Source organism: Astatotilapia calliptera, chromosome 13 (assembly GCF_964374335.1).
Source record: "Astatotilapia calliptera chromosome 13, fAstCal68.1, whole genome shotgun sequence".
Classification (NCBI taxonomy): domain Eukaryota; kingdom Metazoa; phylum Chordata; class Actinopteri; order Cichliformes; family Cichlidae; genus Astatotilapia; species Astatotilapia calliptera.
The window spans coordinates 2,018,183-2,033,742 of record NC_137434.1 but is presented as its reverse complement, the minus strand read 5'-3'; the positions used below and the strand labels follow the sequence as shown (position 1 = coordinate 2,033,742).

The 15,560-nt window shown below is 41.0% G+C and overlaps 1 protein-coding gene across 4 annotated transcripts in view; it reads right to left on the bottom strand.

Annotated features, from left to right (window-relative positions):
- Positions 1-15,560, bottom strand: part of birc6 (baculoviral IAP repeat containing 6) — a 132,706-nt gene that overhangs the window by 50,175 nt on the left and 66,971 nt on the right. For all 4 annotated transcript variants that reach the window (XM_026190469.2, XM_080288211.1, XM_026190473.2 and 1 more), the window contains exons 48-60: positions 15,348-15,542; positions 15,032-15,232; positions 14,200-14,479; positions 13,866-14,122; positions 13,093-13,201; positions 12,518-12,754; positions 11,552-12,395; positions 11,199-11,342; positions 10,251-10,380; positions 4,884-5,015; positions 4,594-4,755; positions 4,303-4,476; positions 84-283 (exon numbers count right to left, since the gene is read on the bottom strand). In XM_026190469.2, coding sequence (XP_026046254.1) covers positions 84-283; positions 4,303-4,476; positions 4,594-4,755; positions 4,884-5,015; positions 10,251-10,380; positions 11,199-11,342; positions 11,552-12,395; positions 12,518-12,754; positions 13,093-13,201; positions 13,866-14,122; positions 14,200-14,479; positions 15,032-15,232; positions 15,348-15,542 — 3,065 coding nt within the window. The remainder of the gene's footprint in view (positions 1-83; positions 284-4,302; positions 4,477-4,593; positions 4,756-4,883; positions 5,016-10,250; positions 10,381-11,198; positions 11,343-11,551; positions 12,396-12,517; positions 12,755-13,092; positions 13,202-13,865; positions 14,123-14,199; positions 14,480-15,031; positions 15,233-15,347; positions 15,543-15,560) is intronic.

Sequence of the window (15,560 nt, the reverse complement as noted above, 5' to 3'; positions counted from 1 at the left end):
AAAAGTTAATACTAAAGAACTGCTGTATGTATGCAAGTTGTTCAATTTCTAATTTTCTGTGCCTCTTGAAAGCTGAGTTTTACCTGCTGAATGACATCGGGGTATAGCATGGGCAGCCTCTCCGCTATCAGGGCCAGGCCCCCCATGCCAGCAAAGACTTGCAGAGGTGACTGAATGGGACTCGTCTCCAGCAGGGACTCATCAGCTGCGGCATCCAGACATTCTTCATTAGGCATCATTGGTTCATCCTCAGGGCAGCTATTCAGGATGTCACAGTGATCCACTGCAAGTAGAGCAAAGAGAGGACCTTGTACGTTCATCCACTGGCTGAGACTGAAAACAATTACAAGCCTTTTGTTTGTTTCAGCAAACTCTTAACAGTTCAGTAATCTCCTGTAAATCCACCTGCTATGTTTGTCTTAATTCTGTCCATAATAAATATTTTTACACACATTATTATGTGATATGTTCTGAGGTTCAACCACACTATACACAGAGAAGGTAAGGTTCCCTGCAGGGTTCCTTAAGCTAAATCTGGAGAATCTAACGCCTTTCTGCAGGTCTAACTGGTTTAAGCATTAAATAATTTAACTAAAAATGTTTATGTTTAATTACTAAAACTAAAATGTTTACAAATACATTTTTGATGACAGAACTAACGAAAATATCTACAAATTTTAACAATTACTAAGATCTTTTTGGAAGAAAAGTGAATTCAGTGCTTTATAAAAGAGATTGATTGAATTACAGGTTATTCTGAACTGCAAATCACAAAAAGTTTAATTGTCTTAAAAAAAAGCAGCAGGCAATAGCAGGTTATATCTACTTTGAGAAAACTCCTTGGTCATTGTGAATAAAGATGTGACGTTACTTGTGATGAACTTGATTAACTGGGCTGATTGCTATGCATTGTTGCATTGTGTCAACTCATGGTTAAATAGAATCAACAGAATCTTTTAACCATATTTAACTCTTTCCCAGAGTTTCATCACTCTTGCAATCCTTATCCAACGTCTGTATTAATCCTGAGGATTCTAACTGAAGACAACACTGTGTGTCACAGTTGTGCACTGTCACAAACTGGTAAGTTTAATTCTGTAATAATAAGGTTTGTGGAAGTGAAGCCTGACAAGGTCCTTTCTCTCAAAAGAAAACCAACTGGTTTACAAAATATGTAAAGAATTTCCCTTAATGAAATTAAATCCCTGATGCAAAGTCTGAATCAGAGAGAGATTTCACCGAGCCACAAATCCCTGTCATCGGTAAGCTGTCCTGTACTGCAGGTGTCTAATCTCTACAGGTTATGGAATGACACAGTGAATCAGGATCCACAGAGAGGATGACTCTATTGGTTAAATGAAGATAATGACAGACCCCGTCAAGCAGTTAGTGTCTGGGCAGTGGGCACATTTGGGTAGTTTATTCGAGTTCATTGGAAGGAAGTGATGAGTCAGTACCCATTCGTTATGTGAAGGTAATGGCTAAAGAAAAACTGAGCTGCTCAGTTACATACTCAAGGTATGTAACTGGGGTGAAAACCGTTAACAGTTTTCCTTTTCTTAAATATCTGAATTGTCTGTATTTGCAGGCAGTGAGTATTCACAAAAAATTTGTGGATAGAAAAGACTCAAAAGGTGTACAATTCATCCAGATGATGGAGCAAAAAAAAAAAAACCAAGAAAAAAGAAAAGAGCAAGCATAAAAGAAAAATATCTTATAAAATAAAGTAAAAGTTAATAAACAATGATTTCTTTAAAATATTTCTTGAAGGTATGTCCTCCTGGGATTTTACTTTTTGTTCTATATCTTTTGACTTATTTGAGCTCCACTACTAAGTCCTGATGTGCTCAACTAAGGGCATCCTGGCCTTATCGATGACATCTCATGTGTTTGGGTGGCCTCATTTAGCTCCAGAAGATCCAAAGCTGGTGTGTGCTTTACATTACTGCATCCGGCACTTTGCATTGAGTTGTGGGGAAGTAAGGTTTGGATGCAGGTGCTAAACATGGATACACATTCCATGAACCTCTTTGTACACTGTTCTTCAATTAATCTGAAGTTCACCTGAAGTTTGGAGGTCTGAAGCGATCGGACGTTGGTGACCTCTGCAATGGACCCTGCTCTGATTTTGTGGCCTATCACTTCGTAGCTGAGTTGATACTGTTCCCAGTCACTTACACTTTATTACAATACCACAGTTTACTGTGGAATATTTAGCAGTAGTGGATAAATTTTACGTGCAGGTGGCATTATGGTTCGCTGTAATTCACAAAGCTCATGAGAGCAACTCAATGTGTGCAGAATTAGTCTGCACTCCTAGCTGCTGATTTCATACACTTCTGGCAATGACTGGACCAGTTGAATCCTTTATTTGGATGGAGGAGTGAATACTTTTAGAAATACAGTGTATTTTGATTTAAAGAATGGTTCACCCAAGTCACCCAAATTCTATATTGCCTTTTTCTCAAGTTATGCCATTCACATGATTTTCAGAAAACATTATTTCTGACATTGAGGTCAAGGTCACCAGGATCCAAAAACTTCCAAGATTTTTAGTACATGTACCTATGATATCAATTTGAAGCTCGTAAGTCACTTTATTCTATAGCTTTCACATTCACAAACTCGGGTATCTACGCCGCCCGCTCACCTGACAACATCTGCCCATCAGCCTTTACAGCCGAAGGGTAAAAATGGTAGTTATAAAAGTCTCATTTCACATACCCTATGATTTCTTAAACAGTGACACATGAGTGTTAAGATGGAAAATATGGATTGTGGATAGGACATGTCGCATGGATAAAGGGAATATGAGCATATCTGCAGATTCACCAGTGCTGACATTGACATTAAAAATTAATTTGACCGAGTACTGACCCATGAGTCTGCAGAATCAAAACGCTAAATATAACCAGCCTGAAAGTCACCACTTCTACAGAATGACAGCATAGTTTTGAATGGGATATCAGCAGTTGGATTCAAGCAACAACCTGTCCTGACTGAATGAAATTCAATAGCAATTTACAATGTGAGTCAATAGGTAAGACTCTCACAGTAAGTGGGCACAAATTCAAATATACCATCTTTCAGCCATAAAAAAAACCTCATGTTCACAATCGTTTAGAGACACAAATGCAACACTAACGTCCCTATAAATGTTGTACCAAAGCAACATATAAGGATGAAAAGGCTTAACTCCCAAATGAATGCAAAGGTAAGCAGGAAAGTGTTTGAACAGTTTGTGCTAAAAAAAAAAAAACACTCTGCAAGCTTTTAGACTTCAAAGCCTCTCAGTACAGCCTGAGAAGCAGCCAAGGTGATGTGAACTGAGTTCAGACCAAAGTACAATTCCATTAAATCTTGATGTGAGAGTAGAGTGGAAAAAAACAGGTCTGGATTTTTACTACATTTTAAAAACTCCATTTCTATTTACTTGATCATAGTTACTGAAGTGGTCTTGAAATAATAATAAAAATGAGAAGAATCTTAGTTTCTTCCATTTCTATTTGATAAGTTAACCTTCATTTCATATTTAGATATGTGAATTTGACACAGAGGCACCACTGAATAGACTAGCTGACCGTGCCAAAATCCCAAATGTGACATAATCTGAAAGATACTGTTTGCACAGTTGAGAAAAAACACCAGAACAGGTGCAGGACTCATTACAAATTAAGAGTTTGTTCAGCCTCTAACCAGGACTAGCGTGGTCTTTGGTTTGGGACAGCTGAGGGAGAGCCTGATGTGGGTAGTCAGGGGTGTGAATTCAAAGTAGCCAATCACAACATCATGTGATGACAAAGTGAGAGGATCAACTTAAGCACACTGTAACTAAGGTCCTGTGAGTTTTTCAGCAGGCAGAGCCTTTTTCGTTTGTTGGTCCTTTGGCTTTACTTCTATAATATTGCTGCATTTTAGCTGCAGTATCTCAATTATTTGGTATGTAGACATCCTAGAAAATGCTGCATATATGGCTGGGTGTCTGCATTTTAGTTTAGAAATGACTGGATGTTTGGTGCTGTTCATATGTCTGACTTCACGTATTGGGTGCAGCTTGATGCATCTTTCACAAAGATTTGGCTTGTTTATGTTTTGCGCTCATGTGCAAAAGAGAAATCTCTAAATTATCAGTGAAGGAATTTAGACTGCTTACAAAAAGTTAAAATTGTAATTAATCATCAAAAGTTTTACAGTTAAAGTAATAAATAAGTCAGCTGTATTGATTTTTTAAAGCATATTTTTAGTGGGACATCAGTATAATATCTGAACTGACTCCTCCTTAGGAGCTGTGTGTTTTATTACCTTTCTCAGTGCGGAGTCTCTTGAACGAGTCAGTCTTTGAAAGGCCGGGGTCAGAGATGACCTTGGAGCCCAGTTTCACTGTCAGGCTGATGGACTGGTAGCCCTGCGGTAGCTTGCGGTCATACAGAAGTGTGAGTAGCTGGGCCAGGGTCATCTCAGGTGGGAGTGGCTGACCTGGATAAGAGGACAGAGTACACACCGTTTCTCTTCGGTAATATGTGAACATTTTACATTTTACTCAAAGACCTGCGCTTGTTGCTGTCTGATATGAATCGGTTGTGTATGTGGCACCTGGAAGCAGCTTGTGGTAGAGGTGGAAGACAGGGACACTGATGGTTTTAGCTGAAGGATCCACACTGGATGAAGCAGTTAACTTGTCACTCATGACACGGCCTCTCCTTGATGGAGGCCGGGGAGGGGTGGAAAGAGCTCGCTTTGATTGGGACTTTAAGCCTGAAGGCAGAGAAGAAAATAAAAATACAGAAATACAGAACAATATTTGTTTTTCAACAAAATGCATCATAGCTTATATACTGTGTCATTATTAGGTGTGTAAATGACACAAGACACACATACTGTACCTGAGGCTACTACAACACTGTAGTTGTCCTGGAAGCCGTTGTCTGCCTTCATCTTCTCTTTCTCTTCATGATTCTTCTTCTCCTTATCCTCTTTCTGCTCGTTGATCAGTTTGGCAGTAATGCTGGGTGTATCTGGATAAACAGACACAGAAAATTAAATATATATTTTGTCACACTTCTTGGTTTTTTTTATTGCTTTGGTTTAAATAACATTAGCAAGCTAAAAGAAAGAAGGAAAGAAAAGATGCATCAGATGCAAAATTTGTTCACCCACACAAGAACAGCCAGAAGATGCTATGTCTTATAGACATGCATACTGCCCTGTAACAGCAGCAGTGTATCAGGTTTTTCAAGGTCCCAGGGGGTGAGCTATTCATCATAGCTGCCTTGTACTTAACAGGTAATACCGAAGCTCACAGCATCAGCGCTGCACAGCTGACCTTGATAGCCAGAGAATGCCAAGTGAATTAAACTGCAAGGACAGAGCTGACTGCTGGGATATTTTGTTAATAATTTAGGCTGTAATTAAAACTGCAGCTCTTATAACTGAAAAACATGACTTCTCCAGTTCTTAATTAATCAAATTTTGCTTGGAATTTGAGAAAGGGCTGCCCCCTTGTGTCCTTACTTTACAAAGCCAGTTAAAGTTGAAAAGCGTGAGTTGATCACCTCTCCCTTCTTTCTCCGAACATAAACAGGATCTCTATGCTCAAAGAGCTCTAGTTTTTTGTCTCAACTGATTAAAGGACCTACTTGTAGCATGCATATTCTTTTTCCCAATTGCATCAGCATACTTCAGATTGGATTTGTGTTCTTCAGAAGTGTTTTTTCGTGGTCTTTAACGTTGCAGTTCGTTCCTGTACAGCTTTCTAGTAATGGTCTTCTTTGAGACTACAATTCCTGACTTGGCTAAGTCATGCACTAATGTCTTGGCAGTGGTTCTGTAGCCTTTAGACCTCACTAGTCTCATTTACAAAATCTGAAATTTTCCACTTCCTACTTCTGCCAGGCTACCGTGTAGCTCTCTTAGATTTTTTTTTTTGATCCCTCCCCACATCAAAGTCAAACGACTCACCAAAGTTTAAATATCGTAACACTGATGAGAAACTATGAGCTCAGACCCCAAGTGGCTACAATCCTCAGTGAAGCCAATAGCGTGCAAGCACGATAAGCCAGACAAAATATTCTCCACCAGTATTTGGGGTTACTCTTTAACCCAACTGAGGCCAGGGTGTATATCCTGCTCCCGCCCAGGCAGCACAGACATTCAGGACGCGGAGTCCATAGCACTGCACAAGCAAAGAGACAATAATCAGATGCAGAAGGACACCAGCGAGCACAATCATGGTACTAGGGCAGCCCTGCAGTCTCAAAGGGCAGCCACCCAACTCACCGACTGCTGACGGGAAGCCCGTTGCGCAATGTGACTCCCAACCACCATTTCAGCCTGCCCCCAACATCAGTAGTACATCTCTATGTAAATGAAGCTATTCTAAATCTTGCATGTGCCAAGCTACTGCTGCACATTAAAAGAACAGAGATAGTTAAGGTCCAATTCCACTTTGTAAAGGACCGGGGGGCAAAGGACACCAGCCAGCATAAGTCCCAACCAACCCACCCAACCCAAACTTTACAATTGCATTTCATCCATCCATTCTCTTCCGCTTATCCAGCCTATCCCAACTACCATAAGGCAAGAGGCAGGGTGCAGGTTGCCAGTCTGTCGCAGGGCCAACACATAGGCTACGTTCACACTGCAGGTCTTAATGCTCAATTCAGATTTTTTGATCAAATCAGATTTTTTTGTCTGCTCGTTCACACTACAAATAAAATGCGACAGCAAACGCACTCTAGTGTGAACGCTCAAAGTGGCCCGCATGCACAAAAGAAGACGTCACACACACAACGGCTCTGTTTAGACCCAGAGCAAACAGTATTGTTTGACTGATGGCCCTTAATATAAAGACTTCGGACTTTACATTTCCCAAATTTTGCTTTAAGTTATTTGTTATTTACATAATAATGTAGATAACCTAATAATGATCCTTATTGCTGTTTTAGAGGAGCTGTGCTTCCAAGGATAGCTGCAGATTTCTGTCAGAATCTGCAGATTATACAGAACATATAAAATGTTCACGTTTCTCCAACGTTGTCTTCCCAACAGTTTCACTGGATGGACAGGAAGCGTTCACGATGTCTTCTCCGGAGCTGATAATTGGCGTCTGTCTTGTGTCAGTGATGTAAAAGACGGATTTAATGCGACATGACCATTGAAACAGCAGTCGCTTTCTGAAACATCGGATATGTATCGGATTCAGCACCACATACGAAAGTGACCCAGATTGGATTTGAAAATATCGGATTTGTGCTGTTCACACTGTCACACCATGATCGGATATGGGTCGCATAGGGTCAAAAAAATCGGATTTGATGCGCTTTCACCTGCAGTGTGAACGTAGCCATAGAGACAAAAACAACGATTCATATTGACAACTAGATTCACCAATTAACCTAATCCCACCAACTGCATCTGTCTTTGGACTGTGGAAGAAAGCCAGAGAACCCATGCAAACACAGAGAGAACTTGCAAATATGCAAACTCCCCATCACTGTGCCACTATGCTGCCCTCAATTGCCTTTTATACTTGTATAATTCAATCCATAAGACTCTATTTTAAACAAAAGTGGCAGAATACTTAAGAGAGAGTGCCCATCTGAATATTACTACATACTACGATGCTTTTGAATCAACTTTTGGGGTTCCTCTAGTAGAGCATTTCTAAGTGTTTTATACAACATGCTTCATTCACAGAGTCACATGATCACTTTTTTCCTACGCCCACGTGCTTTCTATCCAACATAAAAGCCCTTTGAGTGCTCAAGAGTAGAAAAGCACTATATAAAGAACCAGTCCATTTACCATTCACATAGGTTTTTACTCCACCGGATTATGAATCTAAGGGTTAAGTAACTCCCAAAGCAGTACCTTGCCAAAGGATATGTTTGCATGCAGCAGCCACGATCAAACAACAAAACTTCCAGCTGGTAGATGACCTGTTCGACCTCCTGAGCACAGCCACCCAAAAGGTTTCACATTTCAGTCTTAGAATGGACCTATTAGCATACCTTAAAAACTAGAGGCAGGGACCAATTTTAAGTATCTTTTTCACTTTCAGTGATACAAAATTAGCAAAGTCTGACTGTTCGGTAGCATTTTGGTTATGGACCAATGTTAAGTCTAAATGAATGTTTAATGTCTCTTATCCAGGGTAATGTAACGATTGCTCATTGGATAACCACGGCCAGAAGACTGAAAGAGAAGTGTATTTTTGGACTTAAGTATCAACTCCCAAATTCTGTGTTGGTGGTAAGAATGTAATTTCTGCCATTTATTTTATCACTACTGTTGATACTACCTTTAATGAGCACACATCTCTGGGAATAAACTTACTTCTGAAATTAAGAGAAGGATTACTACGTTTCACATTCACTGAACAAAGAATTGTAAACAAGATACTTTGATAAATATGCAATAGGAATCAGACAGTAAACTAACACTGACAATACAGTGTTCAGCGGGATATGCTGTAATTTATGTTTGCTGTGCTACAAACTTGTTACAACATATTTACTTCAAGATGGTGTTTAAAATTCAAAGAGAGACCAAAGGAGGAATGCTCCAATGGGAAGCTTAACCGAAGCAGTTGCCTTGTCCTGTTTAACACAGTGCAAGTTTGTACAGGACAGTGAAGTACACATTTGCGAGCTGTGAGGCAAGACAATATTATTGAAGCTAGTTTAGAGGCTTCAAACCATTATTTGACAATAATTTAGTGTGAAACTTTTATGGTCTAACATATTTAGAGCACACAAAAACATAATTTGATTTTCCTATTACAATTTGCAAACATATTCCCCGTACATCAGCTTCCTTCATCTGTCAAATGCTTACATTCAAACAGTTTCTATTGGCACAACAATTGTGTATTTCTCCTCCAAACTCTTCCAAAATGGCCTCCTGGCTTCATGAGTTTGCAAATATGAAAACAGCCACTGTTACTGCAAGACATAGCTGGACTGGCCATCGCCCGGTATGCCCGATGGTGATTTTTCGTTTTTATGGGCAGATGATTTTTTTTTAATAATAATAATAATAATAATAATAATGGATTGCATTTATATAGTGCTTTTCAAGGCACCCAAAGTGCTTTTTTTTTTTTTTTAAATTTGTAACGGCATGAACAATGAGAGGTGGTGGATTGGCTAGATGTTGGCCGATGTGTAAAAATAACTCAGTTGTTTGGTGGTGGCTATGGCGGGGCTTCCACAGAGGCCAGTGGGTAGATGAGGGAAGGTGAGGCAGGAGGAGGAGAGACCCGAGGCGGCCGCCGGTCTGAGTGTCAGGTGAACTGAACTTCAGGTAAGAAGTTATGACTGCAGTCTATCTGGTCAGATATAAACCAAGTTTAGGTGGAGTTTATTTTCGTTATGCTGACTTTTTACAGTCAGTTACAATAACTCGTACTGCGTGCTAGCTAGCATGACGGAGTTTCTATACAGCATTCTCAAAAGCTAAAAGAAATGTTTTATTACACCAAGAAAGATTTCCAATCGATACTGGTAGGAGAAAATTTATGCTATAGTAGGACATTTTCATGTGAGTGTAAGAATGAGCATCTTTTCTTCAAGGAAAAGAATAACTGGAAGAAGAAAAAAAAAATAGAAAGATGTTTCACTGACAAAACTTTACATAAGGACTTGATGGAGGCAAAAACAAAGACTTCTAAAAGATGTCTGAACAAGCAAGAGCTTAAATTTTCTGAAATCTTGTAACTCTCAAAACTGATTTTAAAAAAAAAGAAAAAATATTTAATCAAACGTTGATGGAAAAGTAGATTTGTTGAAAAAATTAATTGGACTGTAGAGTCCTGGAACAGTTTTGTGTTTTGGAATGACTTGAGAAAGCTTGGAACTGAGCTTTTGCTTATTTGCACTGAAAGGAGCCAGCTGAGGTGGTCAAGATGACTCCATTACACCTCCCCTCTCAAGCTTTCTGGAGCTAAGAGGAGATGCACAGGGAATTTTTTTTTTTTTTTTTATGGACCACCCAGGACGGGAAAAAAAGGTGCGAGGGGAAAGAAGAAAAGGAGGTCAAAAAAGGTCAGTGAATACTATACAGTGTTGTGGTTCCCAAACAAAGAGCATGCAATCTCATTCAAGTCAAGAGCAGAGAAGACATTTTCCATCAGTTACAATGCAAGTGTAACCTGAAGGCAGGAACATCTACATGTACTGGTACATACTATGAGCAGTGAAGTCTTTATGTGGTTGTTGTTGTAATGAGAAATTTTCTGTCTTGAAACATACCAGAAACCCGGTCCAAGACTTCAGCCAATGTGGTGGAAATTGGTAGATGAAGGGTGCGGTACTTGTGGCCTGCTCCATACATGGGATGCTGGATCATGTGGCTGGTTGCATTGATCCGTCCTTTGTATAACTGAGGAGGAGGAAAGGAAAAAAGAAAACACCACAATCAGGTTAGCTGCAGAAACTAAACATAAAGAGTATATTGTACTTGCTGTCAATATGGGACTATTTAGCTGTTTTCTGGTCTACAGCCAAATAGTCCATTTCTCTGTAACATACAAAGCACTGTGTGTTCTGACATCTTTCTATCATCTTGGCCACCCCCAAGGTTTTCTTAATTTTGTAGTTTTTGGGACTTCACTGCATGGTGCAGGCTGTACGCCTCATGCGAATCACTGAAACAGCTGCCCTAGTCTGAGCATCTTTTGTTAAGTAGGTGTCGCAATTTGGCCCTAAACAAAGTTGCCCAGAACTTTATGCCTTTTTCAAATCACATCACCTTTAGTACCTGGAATCCATAAATGTTTGCACTAAATTTACTCAATTATTGAGATATTTCAGCTAGATGAATGAAAAATGACTTGCTTTGGGTAATTAACCAATTTCTCCATACAATGCTTCCAGGCACTCATGTCTCCAAAGCTTTTGTAACAGTCAGCAACTGAGCAGTAGAAAGTATAAACCATTAGGGTGTAACTGAGAACACATAATGCCAGGCATGAATCAGTGTGAAGGGACCGTTGTGATACAGAAAAAAACAAACAAACATATGCTTCATACTGCTGCACTGCCACCTTAAGCTCACAGCAAGTACTTCATCAGGCATTTGCTGTATGTCACATCCTCATTTCAAAGTCTTTAATGAAATAACATTTATTTAAGAAAAAGCACAATAGTTTGTGTAAAACTTCTGAGCAACGCTGTTGACCACATAATTGAGTTACCCACCGGACAGGGAGACTGTAGGAAGACTGTGACCTTCTCATCCTCCAGCATGAGCTGCAGAAACAGTCTTCGAATGAAGCCTGAGATGTTTCCAGAGACAGGTACATTGCCTCGCTGAGGTGCTGATTGGAAGAGTTCACAGAGAACCTGCAGCCAAAGACAGAAGTCTTAAAAACCAAGACCGAAACCAATGAATATCTACATTTGAATTTCAATTTATAAATAAATTAGCTTACCAACTAGCAATCATTAAATAACACGTTTGTCTAATTATGTGTGCAAATCTACATCTAACAAGTTAACATTATTATTTTAATTTTTATTATTATTTCATCTATAATAACTAGTAAGAGGACCTGTGCCATAAGGCGCTGGTTGTTAGGGTGGCAGGAGATACACTGGAGAAAGAAGGCCACAGTGGCATTCTCCAGTGCTGTCCTCTGCTGGGTGGTGAGTCCTCCTGTCTGCCCTGAGGAGGCCAAGGAGAAGCGTGAGCCTAAAGGCTGAGGTTGGGATGGAGGAGAACCTGCAGCAAATCCAGGCTGACAGCCAGCATTGGCCCCAGCACTGGCACTGGAGTGGCACAGTAGGAACAGCAGTGCCGTCCACAGTGGGTTGACCTCTGGTCCTCCCAGCCAGTCCTTCATGGTGTGACTGTTGCCTACTTCTGTGAGAAACCGGAGCACTGGAGCAGCCAGCTCTGCCGAGAGAGGCGGGCGATTGTGTGAGGACGAGTGAAAGTGGTGATGATGGTGTCGTCTCTCGGCCTGACCAGCGGGCAAAGGCAGGTCTGCACTGGCCAGGAGGCTGAAACAGAACTGAGCCAAGCTGCGAACCAACAGCGAGGGCAAGCCTGAATCCAGCAGCTGCTCTATTGCTCCTGGTGACTGGGAGGCAGCCGCTAGTGTGGTTAGCTGGGATTCTGACAGATTAATGTGTGGCCTGGCATGCTTGGAGTCGTCGGTAAGTCCCGCCGCAGTGGTGTTAGCATCATGCTGCTTTTTGCCATCATCAGTCATGGCAAGACGTCGCTGCTGAGCCTGAGAGTGAGTGGCGATGGGTGGTGAGACAATCCCCATCCAGGACATTAGCAAGGAGAAGTAGCTGGGATGGATGTGACACATGGAACACAACAAGCTGTCCACGGCCTTCTTCAGCACAATGTTGCATGGCAGCGACATGGACCAGTTATACAGCAACCTGAAGGGAACAGCAAAGAAAAGAATGGAATCAGTAATAAATCTGCTAAGAAGAATATTGTTTAAACCCACTAATGAATCCAACTACATGCATGTGTAATAACTACAAGACACTGGACTGACTCAAAGAGCTCTCTGTTGAGCAGTGTAGGCAGGTCATAGTCGACAGGCAACTCATAGCTGTGCCAGAGGATGGCTGCCACACAGTGCAGGTGGGAGGGCGATGGCATAAGGAGACCATACTCCCTTGATGAAGCAGAGGAAGAGCCAGCAGCATGCCCAATGTATCCCATTGGACCACTCATCTTATGGGCTGCCACATGGGAAGAGTCATGGACCCACTGCAGAAGAGCCTGGATCCTGGAGGTTTAGAATTCAGAGATTTGACAAATAAGTCAAATGGCTCAAGTGCTGGGCACGGTAATGTTTTTTCTGTTTGTTTGTTTTTTTTACATAAAAAAGGTCCTCAATTTCTTAGTGAGAACCACCTTGGGGCAGAATTTATATGCAACAAACAATGAGATGACAGTAAAAAGACAAAAAAAAAAATGAAAAGGAGAGTGAAAGGACACTTTTTACTATCAGCTTATGAGTCTGTCCGGAATATCACCTTGACGGGAGACTGTTTCTCATCAGTTGATGCACTTTGAGAGAACCTAAAGGGGGAGTGTTGAGTCGTGGCAAAGACGGAGGAGTACCTGTCTTTGGTCCCTGCGTCCTGTGTGGTGCCCAGCTGGTATAGAATGTCTATGGTGGAATCTGAGGAAAGGCCGTTTAGTCGTCCAAACAGCAGAGGACTGTTCAAATCTTTAAAGAAACAGTACATTTTTTGATGATGTTAAATTATTGAAACATTTTTAAAAATAAAAATGCTGATAAAGTCATGCTGCCTGCCCAGAATATGATGCACATGTGTCAGAAAATTCTTCCACAGTCCAAATATTAACAGGTTTACTGGGAAGTGGTTAGTTTAACATTGCACTGTGTATTGTGTAATGTCTTGTTAAATCCATTGCTTTACACAACAATTTCAACACTTTACTAAGGCTAAGAATCACAAGTGGTCTGTAATTAATAATCAGACCACTAACAAATATTTTGTATTTTTGCCCCATAAAATGTAGTTAAACCAAATGTATTTGGATAATGCAATATCAGATAAATATTTACAAAAAAAATTCAAGACAAAACACCAGACAGATAAGATAATAAGATAAGATCACATTTACAGCTATATGTATTGCAATCACACAGCGCAAAAACAATACAGCACCAGATTCATTAATGCTAGAAAAAACCTTTCTAAATGGCAAAACAACATGTGAAACTTGACCTTGTTAATCTTTCAAACCGCCACATCATTTAATAATCTCTCATTGTAATAAATGTGGCTATTTTCAATGGGGGTTTTTTATGCTTTTTAAGGACATATAGTCACGTCTCAGTAGTGACTCAGCTATGAGTGACTCACTGGCAGGGTCGGTGCCAGACGCAGCACAGTTTCTCAGCAGAATGTCGATGAGTTTGAGTCCAATGCGTGTGGATTGCAAGCCGATCTTGACCAGCACAGCCTCAATGTTGGGTGAGTGCATGCCACAGTAAGGTGACATGAGCAGTGCGGCGCAGGTCTGCAGCAGGTTGGCAGTGGGTGCTGCAGCACTGGCCATCATGGCTTCCAAGTCACTGACGTGGGTCAGGCAGTGGTGGAGAAGACGCAGCCAACCAATGCTGTACAGGGAGATGGAGAAGTTCATACCAACAGCCAAATATAGACACACACTGCATACAGGATGCATCATGATTACCTTGTTTTGGAGACCTGGTCCTCAGAAGGCAGAAAGGGGTTATTGACTGTTGCAGAGGAGGTGTTACCAAATGCTGTCAGACCCAAGAGTTTGATCTGAGAGAGACCCAGGTTGCTGGCATCACGAGGCCGATGTAACCTCAGACAAACAGCCGAAGCCACCTCTGCTTTCACCAGCTGGATCTTAATGTACGTCAAGCCACTCGTGATGACTGGCGTGGACAGCGGCAACATGTTGACCCCATCAGCACTGATCTCCACTGAGACCGAGGAGGGACAGGCTGGTTGGTAAGACGAAAGGCAGAAAATGAATGGGTGAACTCCTGAAGTGAAACGAAGATTACTGAATAAACACCATAATGTCTGCCACTGTTTTTTTTTTTTAATTAACAGGAATTTAGCTCAATGTGAAGGGAAAAGCAGTGTCCTCTTGACCAACATTTTAGTATAGTTTATTTACAGTAGGGAAAATAATTCCTTTATCCCAGGCTGAATTTCTAAGTTTGCTTACTAACTAGAAATGAACAGTTGTTGGTAGTTTCATTTTAATTGAGACAGAATATCAACCAAAATTCCAGAAAAAACAAATTACATAAAAGTTTGTAATTTTTATGTAATTACAAAAAATTACAACTCAACTCAATGACATGTCAACTCAATGACACTGACATGTCATTGAGTTGAGTATTCAATCACAAAGCAAAAAATGGCTTAGTAGTTGATTGAGAAACCCTTGTGGCAAGCACAGCTGTTAGACATTTATTGGTCACCAGGTTTACACAAATCTCAAGAGAGGTTGTGGCCCACTCATCTTTAAAGAAATTCCTACTCACTAGCTAGAGAAGCTAGGTGCGGCTGGATATGAAGCTCCTTCAGCAGCACGGCAGCTGGAAGATGGATAGTGAGATCACACCAGGCCTCCTCTGGCAAGAAGATGTAAGACCAGGCAGCGGAGCGGGCCCGTCGGTGTGGAGGGGTGGCCTGGAGGAGGACCTCTGCAGGCTGTGCTGTTGGGCTGCTGGATGTGATAGTACCTGGGAAGCAACACAGATCATGCAGATTAGAGAAGAGTAGGAATACGATTGTCAATTTTATTCAGGTATTGTCCTATGAGATGGAGTGATGGAATTCAAAATTAGCTGAAAGCACCTAAAGGAGCAAAATTGTGGAGTCCCTCAGCATTGTCCGGCTCCGATGTCATCACTCTGGCTTTGAGGTTTCCATCTGCCGTCTTTCCTGGACCTGTATCTAAGAATTTCATGATAGTGGACACCATGCTGCGTGCAGTGTTCACAATGGCTCTAGTGCTGGTCACCATGTTGTTACAGATCAACTGGACACCTCCTGGTTAAAGACAAAGTT